Consider the following 17,769-nt stretch of genomic DNA (forward strand, 5'->3'; position numbering starts at 1 on the left):
CTCCATTAAGACTCACTTATTTATCTCCAGTCGTTGTCTTATCCGTTCTATTTTCGTATTTGCAAACTAAAGCAGCCATAACGCTAAAAAGTCCCAGCCATCAGGCAAACAAATGTTTGGCCCCCTCTTATCACCAGTTCAACATGCTCTCATGTTTGTTGGATTATGTCAAGCAAACATCCGATTTGACGTAATGAAACAGCCTTTTTGTAACTGCCCATGAACGTCTGGTGGTGTTAATTCTTGGAACCATGGCTCTCGGGAAATTATGTTTTTTTTTTTTTTTACATAATAAGTTTGAGCTGAAATCGAACATGTATCTTATGCGCTGTTTGTTTCTGAAGGATAAACACTTGAAAATTATTGCAAAATCTCAGGAGAACGGCTCAACCCTTTCTGTGGCTAAAACTAAGCTTTTACTCAACCAGGGTGAGCCAACAGCAGTGCTTGTTTCATTTCTAATGTGTCTCTGAAAGAGGTTCTTGTTGAAAAGTGAGGATATTTCTTCATTTGTCCATTTTATTTTGCTAAAAAAAAAAGTAATATTCTATTATTTGTCCATTATTTATTAAAATATTAAATGAGAATTGCTAATAATTAGTCATGGTCTTGACCAGCGTTAGGGGTGATGCATTACAAGAAACGTGGCTTATGTAATCAGATTACTTTTTTCAAGTAACTAGTAACTTGATTATGAAAAAACAATCAAGCAAGCCCAGCCCAGGTGAAAAAAAAAAGTAACACAAGATTACTTTCCATAAAAAGTAACACAATTAGTTACTTTTTAGGGAGTAATGCAATATTGTAACTCTTTTTCCTTTTTGTTCTTTCAAGTCCAAGTAATATTTTACTCTAAACTTACCATTTTGTTAATTTAGAAGTAATTTCCTTAATGCAATTTAAATTTAAAGTACTTACACATAATAGGAGTCTTCGGAGAAAAAACAAACAAACAAAAAAACATCTGGACATATTGCAGCAAGAAAATGTGCTTAAACTGTGCTTAAACTGTGCTTAATTGGCATGAAAATAATGTCTCAAAGCAAAAAAAAAATAATAAAAAAATAGTCCCAATCCCAATAGTCCTAAATAAACGTATTTATGTATTTAATTCTTATTTTGCCTGGGACACTCTCAGTTTTTCGCGAGATCCACCCTATACTCTTCTTCCATGTGAAAATAAGCAAATTAGCAGCGGCTGCAGTGGGACGCTGAGAACAGTGAGCTCATTTCCATATAGATGTAGTCCATTCCTGCCACCTGTGATCCCCATTTGGTCTGTTCTTATACAGGGCTGTTTTGTTCCCTTCCTCACACAGGGTTTGAGGCATTGACCTCCGGATGTCTCCATCCTAGACAATAACCCCCCGAAACTGTGACAGGCAAAACAGAGAATACAGCCTCCTGCCGCCCACATGCCCCTCAACAACACTTTCTCTCTTCACCCATGAGCAAACCCCCAACCCCTGTTTCCTGCACCCTGACTGTCCACACACCCAAACACACACACACTGTACCATCAGTTCAAATACTCAAAATAATAACACTCTAAAGCGTGATTGACTCATTGAGGTTTATGAAAAATCATAAAGGTATTCTGAAATGGACAGTTCAATCAAAAAGAAAAAATAATCATGTGAGAATAACATCCTCGTGTTATTCAAAGCATAATCAGTCCTGTGGGACACAAACAAGCGACCAAGGCCTTTCAAGCTCCAAAAAGGACAAACCCCACCCCACAAATTACCATAAAAGAAGTCCATAGACTTTTTGGAAAGTAGCATAAATAAATAAATAATAAATATATTGTTATTATTAAGGCAAGACATGCAGGCAAAACCATTTTTGACCTTCCATAACTTATCTTCTTTCAGACTAGTGAAAAAAAACACAACCAAAATACACATTAAAGTGTTATCTATCTGCATCTGTAGATTTCAACGATAATACATATCTTTAAAAGTTGTTTCCTCAAAATGAGTTTTTTTTTCTCCTTCACTGAGCCAGAAATTCTTCCAACTTCCCAGTTTTATTCCTATATCTATAATCTGAAGTTTTTTCAAAAATCATTCACAATAACATTTTATTCCTAATACACAGTAATGTATTACACTATTGAAAGTATTTTCTGATTTATGTAGTGATAAAAAGAGATCAAATATCCCTTCTGTAAAAAACTTAAATTTTTAAGTAGCCTACGATCAAATTGGCTGTGTAAGTCGTTTCAACTTAAAATAATGAGTTGAATCTCGTATCATTTTCTAATAATAGATTTCTTTTCTGGAAATGTGTGCAAATCAGTTATTTCAGAAAGCTTTGCTTTTACAAACCAGTTGTTTTAATGTACTGTGATTGTTGTTAACATTTTCTCCCTGTGGTGTCTTGCCTTAGGAAAACTAAAAAATTTCAATAAAAAAGCATTTTGACAGTTTGCTTGAGGTCTTTTCCATGCAAAGCGTGCAAACAGCGAATAAAGGATGACTACACACCCCGAAGAGGGGTTCAGCAAACAGCACTCGGTTCAAACAAGTGTCCATGTGGCCATTCAATACACAAGGGCATGTTTAGAAACGCGAGTGTAAACTTGAATGGGTCTGCCAAAGTCCAGCACTCATTCATCAAGTTACACTCAACATGACCCAAAGCTCCCCGGGCCTCATTTCGGATGAAATGTAGGGGTCGAACTATGAAACTACAGACTATAACCACTAAAGTTACAGCATGTTGCGCTACATCCAGCTCGACACAATCCTCTTTTCACAGCACTGAGGTCCAGGTAATTCAAAACGTCTTTGTCGGGGGAAATTTGTAGAGATTAATCTGTCATGCCTGTAAATAACAGCAATTCACTGGAGAGCTAAACCTAACACGGTGCTAATATCTCTTCGATGAATATACATGCAAGCTTTAAATGATGGTGGGTGGGGTTTGTTCTGCTCACACAGGGGAGTCTATGTTTCAGCATGCTGGTATAGTACATACAACTAGGTTGTTTATACACCGTGGCGCCTCGCTGGAGGGGCAGTACTCCTCTCTTTCAGTGAATGGAAAGGCACCAGATACCTCCCCCTTCGAGTAAATAGATCTTATCAATGAAAATAGTCAAGCCTCCTCCCCATTGCCTTTTTATAAATGGAAATACCTGGCAAAATCTCGCCGCGTTGATTTTTTTACAGCACATGAGGGATACAGGAACTGGAAATAGAGCTGTCACTGTAAAATCAAACCTAGAATCTACTCAATAAAACTGAGGTAACAATTTGTAGTCTGTAGGTTTAATTATTACACAATTAGGCGACTAACAAAAAGAGAGAGTTATGAACTCTTCGTGTTAGCTTTTCTGTGGCTAACAAACATTTGCAATGGACAAGTAAGTTGTTTGTCACTACTAACATTATTACAGCTATTGATTATTTGGTATAGCCTAACAGTAACACTATAAACTTACACACATCCCAAGCACAAGCTCTCCTCTTCAACACAATGGCAACTGCAAAAACATCAATATAACAGAAACTCTTTTAAAGCTGCAGTCCGTAACTTTTTTGGGTTAAAAATGATCCAAAATACATTTTTGAGCAAGTACATAACCAGCCAGTGTTCAAAACTATCTGTTTGCCTTAGCTCGATTCAAACCGGTAAGCTTGCAATAATGTTTTTAATTCCAGTGGTACTGGTGGATTTCGGCGGGAAATTCGAGCGTGTCTTTGCGTCATTACGTCACATCTGTACACACAAAAAAGGAGTCTCAGCTAGTAGGCTATATTGCGTGTGAGGATGTTGGAGGTGGAGATTTATGGCCTTTTCTCACAGCACTTGATATAATTAAACTTATCAATTTGATGGCGGGTCCAGAAAGGTTCAAACGACAATCACCAGTGACAACTGGAGATTCACCCATTGTAAAATGCAAAAGACTTCGGACTTGAGACTGCATCATCCACACAGGAGCGGTGACTGACTGACATTCTCCTCAAAACATTGGATTCATCCGCACTGTGCCGTGCCGAGCCGAGGCACAACCCACGTAAAGTTGACAATTCCGCGAATAACTGCAATTGCAGATTTCAAACAGAGATGGCGACAAAGAGGAAAAACTACAGACTGCAGCTTTAAATGGCATAGCCTAACTGAACATTAACAAACAGGTCTTATTCAAACTTTAATTTTGACATTTAATCTCCTGATCCAGCCCTATGCAAAGCATGCTGGGAACTAAAAATCCACTGTTTAGTTTCCGTTTATGCTGCAAAAATTATTTAGTAGTCTCAAATCAAAAATGTAAGTAAACTTTTTTTTGTGTGTGTAGCAACTGTGAACATTTAACTAACTGTTGTTTGTTTGTTATTCATTAGTAGAGCTGATTTATTATCTATGTTGTATAGCAAAGACAAAAGTTTATTGACAATAAGCCACAATGACAGTGAGAATCTGTTTCTAATGCTAACAATTCATCCTTGATGATTTACAGATGGTGAATGGTTCTGTCAGCACTATGAGCAATACAACTGATTAGATTTTGGAGAAGTTTACATAACCACAAATGCATTTCAGAGAAGATATATTAGCCATGTATTGACCCAAAATCCATCTTGCACCAAAAGTGATAAAGAAAAGGTAAAGACAAGTGTGTAAAGTACGCCATCTAGAGGACAAGGTCTGAACATGTATGCTTTTTTTTTTTGGATGACATATATAAAGCATAAAGTTTAGTGCCCTTAACACACACTAAATTCTCACACTTTCTTTAATACCACTTCGTAGCGGTATTTGCGTAAAAGCAAAGGCCTATCCCATCATTCATCATGTTTAGGAACTCATGTGGCCAGAATCTGAAGAATTCGAATAAAACTTTTCAGTGCAAGTTAAATTAAGTGTTTTGTAAAAGGTTGCAACTGATTTTTTATCACTTTGACAAGATTGTTTCATCTTTTACACAGGGACCACAGAACAGACATTTAGCTTCCCACCTGAAGTCCAAGGCCCTGTCCCAAATTGTTCCACACTACGTTTTTGCTCATCTTTATTTCTCACAACTTGTATGCTTTTTCTGGGCGAGATGGAGTGAACTGCGACGCTGACAGATTCACACGAAGGAGCACATCAAGTAGCCGTGAACTTAAGGCCAACGTCGGGATTTTTGTTAAATAATACATTAAATTTCGGCGGGACATTAAAGCTGCAGGCCGTAACTTTTGGCGCTCTAGTGGTTAATAAGCAGAACTGCATGCGTCTTGCGGAATAACACTGTAGCCGGAGCTACTTCTCTGTTTATATCTGTGACGAGTCACACAGGTACTGGGCTACTCCGCAGTGGTACGACCCGAACCAGTCTAAACTAGTCCGAACATAAACACTTATTATACGTGTACCGTAGTGATTCAAGATTCGACGGATTCATGAAGGTGTCCCGCTTGTCATTTTAGGTTTCAAATGGGTGCTCGCGAGCGCCCCCCTTTGTGATATGCGCCCGTGATGTGCACGTTTGCCGCGCCCAAACTGAAGCAGCCGATTGGAGGAAGGATGCAAGGGTTTTAGATTCCATTTGGGACAGGGCCCAACTCAACTCTATAGAAAAGTAAAATTACATTTGTGGGGGGGGGACCCGGCGGGTCATTCACAAGTTACAACCAAACGCATATAAAACCATTTACACTGAAATGTCTAGAATTCCATTTTCAGCGATTTGGCCATCATAACAGAGGTCATACATACATAGACAGTGTTGTGGGTAACACATGGCAAGTAACTTGAGTTATGTAATCAGATTACTTTTTTAAAGTAACTAGTAAAGAAACACATTGCTTTTAAATTTACAACACAATATTAACACAAGTTAATTTTTCTTTCCCATTTATTGACTGAGATCTCTCTTGTTCACCCAAAAATGAAAATTCTGTCATCATTTACTCATCCTCAAGTTGTTCCAAACCTGTATGAGTTTCAGTCTTCTGTCGAGCACAAAATATATGTCGGTAACCAGACAGTTGACGGCAGCCATTGACTTCCATATAGGAAAAAAATACCATGGAGGTCAATGGCTAACAACATTCTTCAAAATACTTCTTTATAAATAAATAATCATACAGGTTTGGAACAACTTGAGGGTGAGTAAATGACAGAATTTTCATTTTTGGGTGAACCAATGTCTTTGCTGCTGACCTTCAATGATTCAATTCAATCATACTAATAAGCAAAAATTACTTTAGAAAACCATCACATTTGTTTTAATTTATAAAAAAAATTAAAAAAAATCCCATTCTTCTTCAATCCAGAATGGCAGCACAAAGGTTTGTCTGAGTGGCGCCCTCTACTGTACAGGCCTAAACTTACATTTCATTCAGCCTGAGGCTTTTTCATTTCACTTTTGGTGTGTAAGGGCCTCACATTAGGGAGTAACTCAATATTGTAATGCATTACATTTCAAAGTAACTTTCCCCAACACTGCATATAGACGTCTTATCGGTGCAGTAACAAAAACCCAGAATCTGATTCTTCAGTGTCTCCGGAGGGCATTGGGAACATTGCTTACGGCAGCTTTAATTCGAAAGGTCAAAGAATTATGGAAGCTTGTTTCTGCCACGAAATAAAGCTATTTAAGAGATAATTGCTACTTTTTAACATACAAATGCGAGTTTATATCATATATTATATCATATATATAAAAAAATAAATACAAAAATTCTATGGTGGAAACAAGCTTCCATAAAGAACCAAATGAAAAACGGCAAACTTAATTATAAGTGGACTTTTTTATTTTTAATAAGGCCCTTTTGAAGTATCCACCTTATTTTAATTGTAAAAGCGGCACAGCCATTTCTAACTTAAATGTGCGAGGCTTTCGGTGCCAGTGGCTTCCAGTTATTTTAGCTGTACAAAAACAGTCCGTTACGCTACAAACTGGTATTTACAGTACCAGTCAAAAGTTTGGAAACATTACTATTTTTTAATGTTTTTGAAAGAAGTCTCTTATGCTCATCAAGCCTGCAGTAAAAAAAAAAAAAAAAAAAAACGTAATATTATGAAATATTATTACAATTTAAAATAATGGTTCTCTTTTTTAATATACTTTAAAATGTAATTTATTTTTGTGATGCAAAGCTGAATTTTCATCAGCAAGTACTCCAGTCTTTGGTGTCTTATGATCCTTCAGAAATCATTCTAATATGAGGATTTATGATCAATGTTGGAAACAGTTGTGCTGCTTAATATTTTTTTTATAACCTGAGATACTTTTTTCAGGATTATTTGATGAATAAAAAGTAAAAAAGAACTGTATTTATTTGGAATAGAAGTCTTTTGTAACAATATACACTACCGTTCAAAAGTTTGGGAACAATAACTATTTTTTTTTAAAGAAATTAGTACTTTAATTCAACAAGGATGCGTTAAATTGATAAAAGGTGATGGTAACGATTTATATTGTTAGAAATGTTTTTATTTTGAATAAATGCTGTTTTTATGAATAAATGCTGTTAACGTTTTACTCATCAATGAATCCTGAAAAAAGTATTCCAAAAAAATATATTAAACAGCACAACTGTTTCCATCATTGATAATAACTGAGTATCAAATCCTCATATTAGAATGATTTCTGAAGGATCACCAAAGACTGGAGTACTTGCTGATGAAAATTCAGCTTTGCATCACAAAAATAAATTACATTTTAAAATATATTAAAAAAGAGAACCATTATTTTAAATTGTAATAATATTTCATAATATTACTGTTTTTTTTTTTTTTTTTTTTAACTGCAGGCTTGATGAGCATAAGAGACTTCTTTCAAACTTCCCAAACTTTTGACTGGTACTGTATATTCATTTGTTATCGTAATCATAAACACGCTGGTTTACCGTTCTATGCACATTTACGAGAAATAGCACGAGTGAGCAATTTCAGGTAAGTTCATTAAAACATGTCTGAAATACAGGAGTTCTCAAAACATTTTACTGGATGAAAAGTAACATACATTTTTTTTAGGCTCACAATGTCTGTTGAAAAGAAAATTGACCAATAAAAGCAAAATGACATCAAATACATAAATGCTACCAAGTTTGAAAGCCCTATGCATTCACATAATTGCTGTTGTGCTGCGTAGAAGCCTTCAGGATTGCAAAAACATTCGTCAGTATAACGTAACACTGTCTATACTCACTTACAGTAGTTCTTCTGCTGACTGCTATCGTGTTCAATAGCATAACGGATTATGACGAGTCTGTATGAATTCAAATCCCATCAAACATACATCTAACATACCAAGCTTAAAAGAGTAAAAACTAGGCTCTTTCAGTCTGAGAAAACATTAATGGTCTCTCACATTCGGTTCTTTAATGACAAAGTAGCGTTTCAACCTTTCACAGTAACTTCATATACAATTCCCCCGACTAAACGGACTCTTAAACTGAAGCAATTTTGTTTAATATGGAGGTGCTAAACACTAATTGAACTATTGCTGATTTGACGTCTTAGCATTGGAATCAGTCTCTTATGCCAAGGACAATTTGCAATGTAATTTACATTGCAAAAATAAGCAATGCAAGCCATACATTACACATATGCTCAACAGTCATCGAAAACTTCGAGAGCGTTTTCACATTATACCCTAACAGAGGCTTTCATCTGACAAGCACGTTTGAAACTAATCAATTTCTTACTAGTTTGACTTTGTAAAAAGAGTAACACACCAGAATATACTGCAAGAATCTACGTTGTGACAACGTCAAGATGAACTTATGCGTTTGTGCCTAAATGGAAACTAAAATAAATCACCCTTATGGAGTGGGACTAATTTTTTTTATGATTGGACAATTTTAATCACCAGGACAAATTCAGTTTGGATGCGAGAACTGAAGCTTTAGCTTAAATCTCTAAGCATATGAAATTACAACGTACTTCCTACTTAAAGATTCACGTTTACATGGAAATGGAAAGGAGCCATGAGAAATGAAGGACGACTACTGCCCAGCCTAAACAGAAATGACTAAAATTGCTTAAAAATACATCGATTTCTCCAAAATTGCTGTAGAAAATCAGAACTTAAGAAATAAAGCACTCTAAGCTCCCAAGAAAAGCAAACTTTCCAAATGTTGCGCACTGTCAAATCCAACGGCTTTGAACTCCACAGACATTCATTCAACACAAAACGGGGAGCTTGAGAGTTTTAAGATAAAAAGCAACAAATAAGAGTATCGATCATATAGACAAAACATCTCCCGAAACCACCTCCGGGACCTGCATCTGTGTCTGGAGAACATGGAAATTTATTTTTGTAAACCAAACAAATACATAAACGCTAATAAACACTCCTAACACTCGAGAAAAAAAAAGAAAAAGCAGCACTCTTAAGTTTCGCCTCCGTTGCTTTCAGATATGGAGGGGAGGGGAGGGGGGAAGCTGTGGAAGTTTATTGTGGTCCCTTCAACTGTGTGTGAGAGTGACAGAAGGAATCAATGGACGGGAAGAGATGTATTGTAGTGAATAGCTGGCATTAGGAGATGCACAGTGCAGACACACATTGACCTGTGCCTAAACAGAGGAAGCTTGTCACAAATGAGCAGAGGGCAGCCAACGTCGAGGGCATCTTCTCACTCATAGCCTTCAGTGAAGCTGTTCCAGTCCCCCCCGGACTCCAGACCCTCCTGGTTGGGCGGATACTGGAAATCGGGCTGGTAGTTGTCGGGTGGGCAGGCGAACGCATTTGGCCCTTTCTTGAGTCTGTTGCTGTGGAAATGGGGGAAATGCGTTATTTGTTGACCAATAAGAAAGGGAAATGTTTTCAGGAAAGCAGCATGAGATACTCACTGGTTCTTGTGTTTGGAGCCGCTGATGTGGGCCTGGTACTGCTCCACGGAGTTCAGCTCAATATTACACACAGTACATGGGTAGCCCTTCAGTGAGGAGGCTGAGAGAAGTGACGTTTCACATTTTAGTGACAAAAACACAACAGAGTCATTGACAAATTTCAACTCTGAATTCGTTTGGATATTTATCAGGTACATTTTTCTCAAGGAAATACAAACAAAGTGATTTGTATACAAATGTACAATTTTTTTTATAATATTATTATAATAACTTTTTAATAGGGATGCACCCATATGAAAATTTGGCCGATACCGATAACCGATAATTCTTTATATTTGAAAGCCGATAACCGATATACTGGTTGATAAATCTAAATCCAAATTTTTATATCATTTTTGACAGCCTGAATACAAAAACAAGTCTCACCATTAAAAGCCATGCCTCAAACACACATTTATAATGTTCTCATTATAATGTTATATAGCCTATATGACAGACTTGCGCTGCACGTTGCAATTAACTCCTTTTTTGAAGTTATTCCAATCATATTTCAAGTAATTCAAAACCATCATGGCGAACAGTGTGCATTGGAAGGCTGAAGGAAATAATGCATCCTTATGCAAATAAACGATCCTTGAGCTCGGCTCGGGACATCCCTATTTATTTTATGTAAATTTGTGTATGCTGACTGCTGACGGTACATGAGAAAATATTATAGTTTTGCTGTCCAATTACTAATAATAGAAAACTTGATATGCTTTTTCATAAACTGTTTAATCTTTGTAAACAGAGAAAACTTTTTTTTTAATTCTATTTATTAGACTGAACTGTTAAACAGTGACCGTAAACTAATAAAGACTGTGTGCTCATGCACTGCCGTTTTCAGCGTCGTCAAAATAAAAGTCCCACTTCTGACACAATGAGCCAAAGAGAAACTTATCGTACAATGCCTATAATTAAAAAAAATGGCCAATACCTGCCGATATATCGGTTGACCACTACTTGCAATAACCATATATGAAGGAATATCAAATTCAAAATATATATTCAACTCACTGTTTATTATGTTAAACAGAATTTGATGTGCATGCAAATGTATTCAATAATATTCCTTTTGTTTTGTGCAACCTATTCAGTTATGGCATTTGCAATATGGCAGCAAATATTTAGAAGTAAAAAATAATGTAGACTAATAGGAATTTAATTGAAAAATAAAGGTTAAAAGGAACATTCCAGGTTAAAAACAACTAGAGATGCAGTCGCTTACCACTGAAAGTAATTTTGACTTCTAAAAACAAACAAAAAATGTTTTTCACAGAATTGTGAAGCCTGTACTTTTTTTTGAAAGCTCTCTTCATATTTATATATGAAATATTAATAAAAAAAATCCCCCAAAAAATTAAAATCTATAAAGCCACCAAAATGAATGCTATTTTTCTGACTGGATGAAATTCTGAGATGTAATTCCTTACATGAGAGATGTAAGTGTAAGTCCTGTTTGATGTCATGAAGGCTGTGAGACCCCCCTTCTATGTTCTGACCTGGTACAATGGACGGCCCATAGGTCTCCATCAGCTTCTGTTTAGTCAGGTGTTTTTTATGTTTCTTGCCATTGTAGTGCTGCTGAGCCATGAGGGGATTGTTGAAGGAGGCCTGGCAGATGGAGCAGAAGCGGTTGGGGTCACGCTCTGCCGGCCCCTGCACACCTTTAGGTAGCCCTTCATCCTTCTTCACCTGTGCTTTGGGCTGAGGTAATGCTGGAAGATGAGGGACAACACAGCAGGTCAGCTTTTTAGGTGAAATGACCAGATCGGAATATAATATTAGCGCACTGTGTAATATTTACTGAATATTGTCTACAATTAGCATGTGAAAAAGAAGTGAAAAAGTCAGTCATTGAATCGCTCATTTAAACCATTTTTAAAAAAAATCGTTCTACCGGTAATTCATTTTGAAATAAACTGCAGCAATTAATATTTTATCAGAACCTCTACATGTTATTTTATTTAGTAGTCTGTTCAGAATCGTGGGAGATCGTTGAATGTTCCATCATGATTTTGTCAAAGTTTTAATAGATATCGCCGAATGGTTGTCATTTAGGTATAAGATCACGTGGGTTATGAACCGAGATCACAATCTTTTAACGATTAATCGTGAAGCTCTACTACATTGTATGTTTTAAGTCAACATGAAACCGAAGTCTTTTCTTTTCCTTATTGTTACGTATATCAGAGTGAAACGAAATTTTTTTGAGTTTGTCCATTGGGAATTGATTGGATTGTTGTGGTTTGCTATTGGTCGATCTCATGTGAGTGACAGGTTGCCCCGCCCTCTTGTCAGTAAACACATCATCAGAAAAGATAAGTAATGTTGTTGCAAGAGGGAAGGGAAGATATTTTGAATTTTTTTTAGGTTTTATGCATTACAAAAATACCCAGTGCAAAAGAACTGATCGCAAAGCAAGACCATCTACCATAAAAAACAAGAGTACAGCTCAGTTTGTTCATTCCTGTATTTCAAGCACTAAATTTAATGATTTAGGTCTTCTTACCAGGAGTCTGCTGACCGTAGGTCTTCAAGTGAAGGTTCTTGGAGTGAACTTTGCCCTGGTAATGTGACTGTGCCACCACCGGGGAAGAGAATGCCATGTTGCACACATTGCAGGCTTTGTATTTGCCCTCTTCGTCGACATTACTTGTCTGCAAAACAGAACACTGCCCATTAATACAGGACACAAACATATCCGTGATCTAATATTCAATAAGCCTCCATGACATCTGGTTGCTCATCTGACTTACAGCATCATCTGAAGACTTAGACCGTTTTGCAATAGGCTCCTCATCACCGTGAATGCTCATGTACCGGCGTACTTTGCTCGCATGTTTTTTGCTCTACAAGAAGAGACATGAAGGTTAACATTGAGAAGGTCCTTTAGCTGATGTTTTATAAAGTGATTTTGTCATGGGACAGGAACTTTAACCACTAAGCTATACCATCCTCAAGTACTATTCATAGTTCAGTATGTGAAACAGTGTATGCTACATACAATGATAAATATTTGATCCAGTAGTACACTACAGTTGTCACATGACCTCAAACATTTTCTAAGCTTTATTCAGCAAGGGGTAGTCCGTCTTTTTGGAAATATGTATAGCATTTTTCATCCACATTTGGGAAAGAAAATGTCTTAAACTTTGACAGTCAGATCAAATGACCAGATGATTTTCATGGGTTATGCTGGAAAATGAAGGTCATGTTGAACATATTGCATTGTGGGATACAGTCTTTGCACTTGACCCCTTGTCTACTTACTTTCCTGTATTTGGCCCAAGAGTTGGGCGTGAAGACCGCAAGTTGGATTACCCGATGGGACACACGTACAACATAGTTTTGTAAAAATTGTGCATGTGTGTGAAAGTGTGTAGACGTTGGTGGACATCCAAAGTATAACTTGGGCTTTAGACTCAAATACGGCTCTGAAGCGGTTTTAGAGATAATTAGAGAGGCGGTATTAACATTAAGTGACATGGCATCTGACGCGTAGAAGCCAATGGCACATGTCACTATGCGTATTGGCACATCCGGTGGCACATCCGGTCTTCATTGGCATATGCCAGTGGATAGTGGCATGTGTCACTGACATTATTGGCATGTGCCAGTGGTGGATAGTGGCATGTCACTGACATCGCGACACACTGACACACCTGACTGACACCGAGTCGCGGAACATCCGTGTTGCGACACCTCCATTAGTGATTGACAGATTAATCGTAAACGTAATTGTGGAACAAAATGCTAAATAAATAGCCTAATTTTGTGATATTTAAAATATCAATTAAACGAATTAAAGTGCATTAATATTTTTTTCAAACGTGTTATTTGTGTCACGTCTGTATTTGATTGGTATGTGCGTGCCACTGAATGTTTTGTAATACCAGTGCGACTTTATGTTGTTTATCTCGCAAAGTCACAAACTGCCCATTCTAGGAAAGACACGAAATAAATCTATCTTGGGTCACTACGAATAACGTTAACAGTCGCGTCCGTTACTGTGTAAACCTTTATTTTTGCGCGATGCTGCACAGTCGCACGCCAGTAGGTGTCAGAATAAGCGAGTGTAACACAAGCCAGCGCAAGATTCTCATCTGTGTCTTTAATATTTCAAAAATAATTGTATCGAATTATGTACGTTGTAGGCTACACATTAACTTAACTTAAAAATCATATTTTTTGACAGCATAAAGCAAATTGTTATGCAAGTGGCATGACGCAATCCATTGGCACATCTCACGTTTTAGTGACACATGCCAATATCCACTGGTATGCCAGTTGGCCTGTGTCACTAAAACTGACATGTCTCTTTATGTTGTGGCACCTCCAGTAGTGACACCTGCAGCTGTCTGCCGGAGTATAATGTAGATTATGTAACATATGCACATAGTTAATTTATACAACAAAAAAATATTTTATTTATTGAATAATTCCATAAAATTATTTTTGAAATATTAAAGGTAGCCTACTGAGAAAGGTCCTGCGCGACCGAACGTTTGTTGAATTTTTAAAATGCACTGAGCACTTTTTTGCACTTGTATAAATAAAGAATATTGCTAGTAGCTCGGTATAGGCCTACTCCTTTTCAGATACATAGCCTAACAAACAAATGATTTTTAATAATTATTTTTTTTTTACACTTTTTGGAAGGACTTGAAACAGATGGGAATCTGATAGAATGGGCAGTTTGTGACTTTGCGAGATAAACAACATAAAGTCGCACTGGTATTACAAAACATTCAGTGGCACGCACATACCAATCAAATAGGCTACAGACGTGACACAAATAACATGTTTGAAAAAATATTAATGCACTTTAATTCGTTTAATCGATATTTTAAATATTACAAAATTAGGCTATTTGTTTAGGATTTTGTGCCACAATTACGTTTACGATTAATCTGTCAATCACTACTGGAGGTGTCGCAACACGGATGTTCCGCGACTCGGTGTCAGTCAGGTGTCATGTCAGTGTGTCGCGATGTCAGTGACACATGCCACTATCCACCACTGGCACATGCCAATAATGTCAGTGACACATGCCACTATCCACTGGCATATGCCAGTGAAGACCGGATGTGCCACCGGATGTGCCAATACGCCACTGGCACATGCCAATAATGTCAGTGACACATGCCACTATCCACTGGCATATGCCAGTGAATACCGGATGTGCCACCGGATGTGCCAATACGCATAGTGACATGTGCCATTGGCTTCTGTGCGTCAGATGCCATGTCACTTAATGTTAAAACTGCTACTGGATAATTATGTGGATTTAGTGTGTGTTATGGGCACTAAACTTTGGCATTTTTCCAACCTGGGACAGCCTTGCGCACTTGCTTCTTGTCATGCGCACTCAAGTGGCCAAGCCCACAAGTGTGGGTATTGGTACAAGTCCTTTGTACACAAAAGTACCTTTTAAAGCAAGCCAGCTGACTCGGCGGCCATCTTGGGAAATATTTAGGGTGTGTTCACACATCGTAGTAGTTTGGTTCGCTTGGTTTGTTTGGCCTGAACTAAAAAAAAAACATTTAGTCCGCTTAGCGTTCACATTGGTATTTTTAACACCAAACCTAAAGATACTGAACCTAAAGGCATAGGGATATGTTCACCACCTGATTGGTTGGCTTTTATGACATAGCCTATATTTCCCCACCGAACTTACCGAACATCCAAAACAATGCTGTGTGCTAGGATAAATGTGCTCGTTGTATGTGCGTAGCTCCATATGATGGTATTTTGATCAGCTGAGAACTTGTGAAGAGCTTATAAAATGTGTAAATGAGTCAAAACAGCGGCAGGAATCCCTGGATTCCGGATGACAGCGTTCACACTTATTCAGATGAACCATGAGCAATCACACAAGGGTTCGTTTTAATCGAACCAAAAATGCCAAGTGTGAACACACCCTTAATTTAACTAAACATTTGAATAATAGGCTATATTTCAAATCAGCAATTCATTCTGTCATGATACTCTGTTTTACACTCTCTTATTTGGAACTTTCTGTATTAGAAGCACCATATTGGGCGTACAAATTTCTCCCTTTAAATGTAATTTAAGTGTCCTGCATCTACTATGCACTGTCTCTGATAGCACTCAGCACAGTGTGTTGTTATATACTGCAGAGTTAATCAAATTCAGTTAGTCATCTGAGTATTGCATGCATACAACATTTTTTAAAGTATGCATACTGCAGAAATAGTACGAGTAGTATGCTAGTATGTCATTGTGAACACAGCCTGAAATACTTGCAATCAATATTTAGCCCTTAAAACCACGTTTTGTACTCTATTGGCTGACGAACAAAGGACGTGTTGCGGATCACATAAACTTTGTCTATGTGAATGTGAAAGCTTACCTGATAATGTGCAAGTTTCTGGGATTCTGAGATTAAGACAGCGCTACACACTTTACACTGAGAATCGGAGAACAAGTCACTGTTCTCCTTTATCATTCGGTTCACTGAAAGACAGGTCAGCATCAGAAACAATCACTAGGGGCATTTCATTGTTGTATACAAGAAACATACAAAAAAGCTACAAGGCCAAGTATGCAGACCTAAAATAGACTTTCTATGCATGTAATTGCAAGTATCAGACTATGTCTTACATCGACCTTGTGTACACTGTTCTGCCTATAGACACTAAAGCAGCAGTCCTGAGAGCTTGAGCTAGGCTACCATGCTTTACACTCCTTCCCACTCTCAGGCACTGTACATTCTCGGAATAAATGTCATGGTTTACTTATAAATAATGCATCGAAAGTAACACCATTTATTCTGATTGAGTGTCGCCGATCTCTTACCCTCGGCCGCCCCTGAAGGTAAATATGGAAAATCTCCATTCGGCTCTTGCTGCGCCATGATGGTTGCAGGAGGCGGGTTGCGCATGCGCAGACGAGACATGCGCCGCACAAGTCTCTTCATACCGAAATGCTGTAAGTTAACCCATTTTTATTCTGTGTTTACAAACAAATATGTGCACCATTTATCCTACATGCTTCACAAAATTATTTATATGCGCATGACACAAGGATATGTAAGAGAATCTAGACGAGATTGCTATAATTGGAGTGTAATTGAAGTGTTTATTTGCGAAATGAATCGTTACTTTTTTAACTTGGCAAGTAAAGTTGGCATTCTTTTTAAGTTACGGCGAATCTTCCAACTAGCTGTTTACCATCTTACAATTTGAAGTAACGCAAAATAACCTCTTAATTCCCCTTAAGACCATAGATTTGACACAAATATGTAATTATCATCACCTCAAATGCCGTACTGACGTGTGCTGGTTTGAGAATCAATTTTGAGTCCAATTAGTAAATTCAGGAAGTGGTCTGACTCTAAATCGATCCAATTCTCGCGCTAACTGAACCACAATTTTGTTGTTGGTGAAAATTATAGGATATTTACTTTAGTTTTTATTAGCTGAATTTTGTCTTCAGCAAACTAAATTGGGACATATGAAATTATAAACAACATTGTAAATTCAATTTGAAAAAAAATATATAATAAGCAGTAGGGCAGGCTATGCGCCTATAAAGTAATTCATGCGATTATTTAAACGTTGGAGGATCAATATACCACGCTGATAACAATCTATCAACAGTTTCACTTTACCTAAATTAACATGTATATTATGGATCTGTTTTTGATATTAGAAAAAAAAAAAAAGTATATTCATTGGAGTAACGTTAAGTGGAGTGACTTAAAACCCTTATTGGTTCAGCCCTTGAAACTTATTTTGAGTCTATAAAAATTCCCCTAAAAAAATATTCATTTTTCATTTATTTTTGTGATGTCCTTTAATTTCATTATTTTTATGTATTTTATTATTGCATTTGCGTTTTTTGTTAAATGTCTTGAGAACCTATGTTTTTTTTTGTTTTTGTTTTTTTACATTTAAAATTCAG

At 37.1% G+C, this 17,769-nt stretch overlaps 1 protein-coding gene across 4 annotated transcripts; it reads right to left on the reverse strand.

Moving 5' to 3' along the window:
- Positions 1-7,933: 7,933 nt before the first annotated feature.
- On the reverse strand, positions 7,934-17,229 carry znf346 (zinc finger protein 346). 4 transcript variants are annotated; one of them, XM_084387336.1, is made up of 8 exons: positions 17,122-17,229; positions 16,663-16,792; positions 16,217-16,320; positions 12,600-12,692; positions 12,353-12,500; positions 11,343-11,558; positions 9,802-9,901; positions 7,934-9,720 (listed from the first exon to the last, which is right to left on the reverse strand). In XM_084387336.1, the coding sequence occupies exons 2-8, from the start codon at positions 16,781-16,783 to the stop codon at positions 9,585-9,587; spliced, it is 918 nt and encodes a 305-aa protein (XP_084243462.1). In that variant the 5' UTR covers positions 16,784-16,792; positions 17,122-17,229; the 3' UTR covers positions 7,934-9,584. The 4 variants fall into 4 exon arrangements, with proteins under 4 accessions (XP_084243462.1, XP_084243460.1, XP_084243463.1 ...); XM_084387334.1 differs by having other exon boundaries at positions 11,274-11,558; positions 17,122-17,186; XM_084387337.1 differs by lacking the exon at positions 17,122-17,229 and adding an exon at positions 16,968-17,080.
- Between the last annotated feature and the right edge of the window lie 540 nt (positions 17,230-17,769).

This window comes from Rutilus rutilus (genome assembly GCF_951802725.1).
Source record: "Rutilus rutilus genome assembly, chromosome: 18".
Lineage (NCBI taxonomy): Eukaryota > Metazoa > Chordata > Actinopteri > Cypriniformes > Leuciscidae > Rutilus > Rutilus rutilus.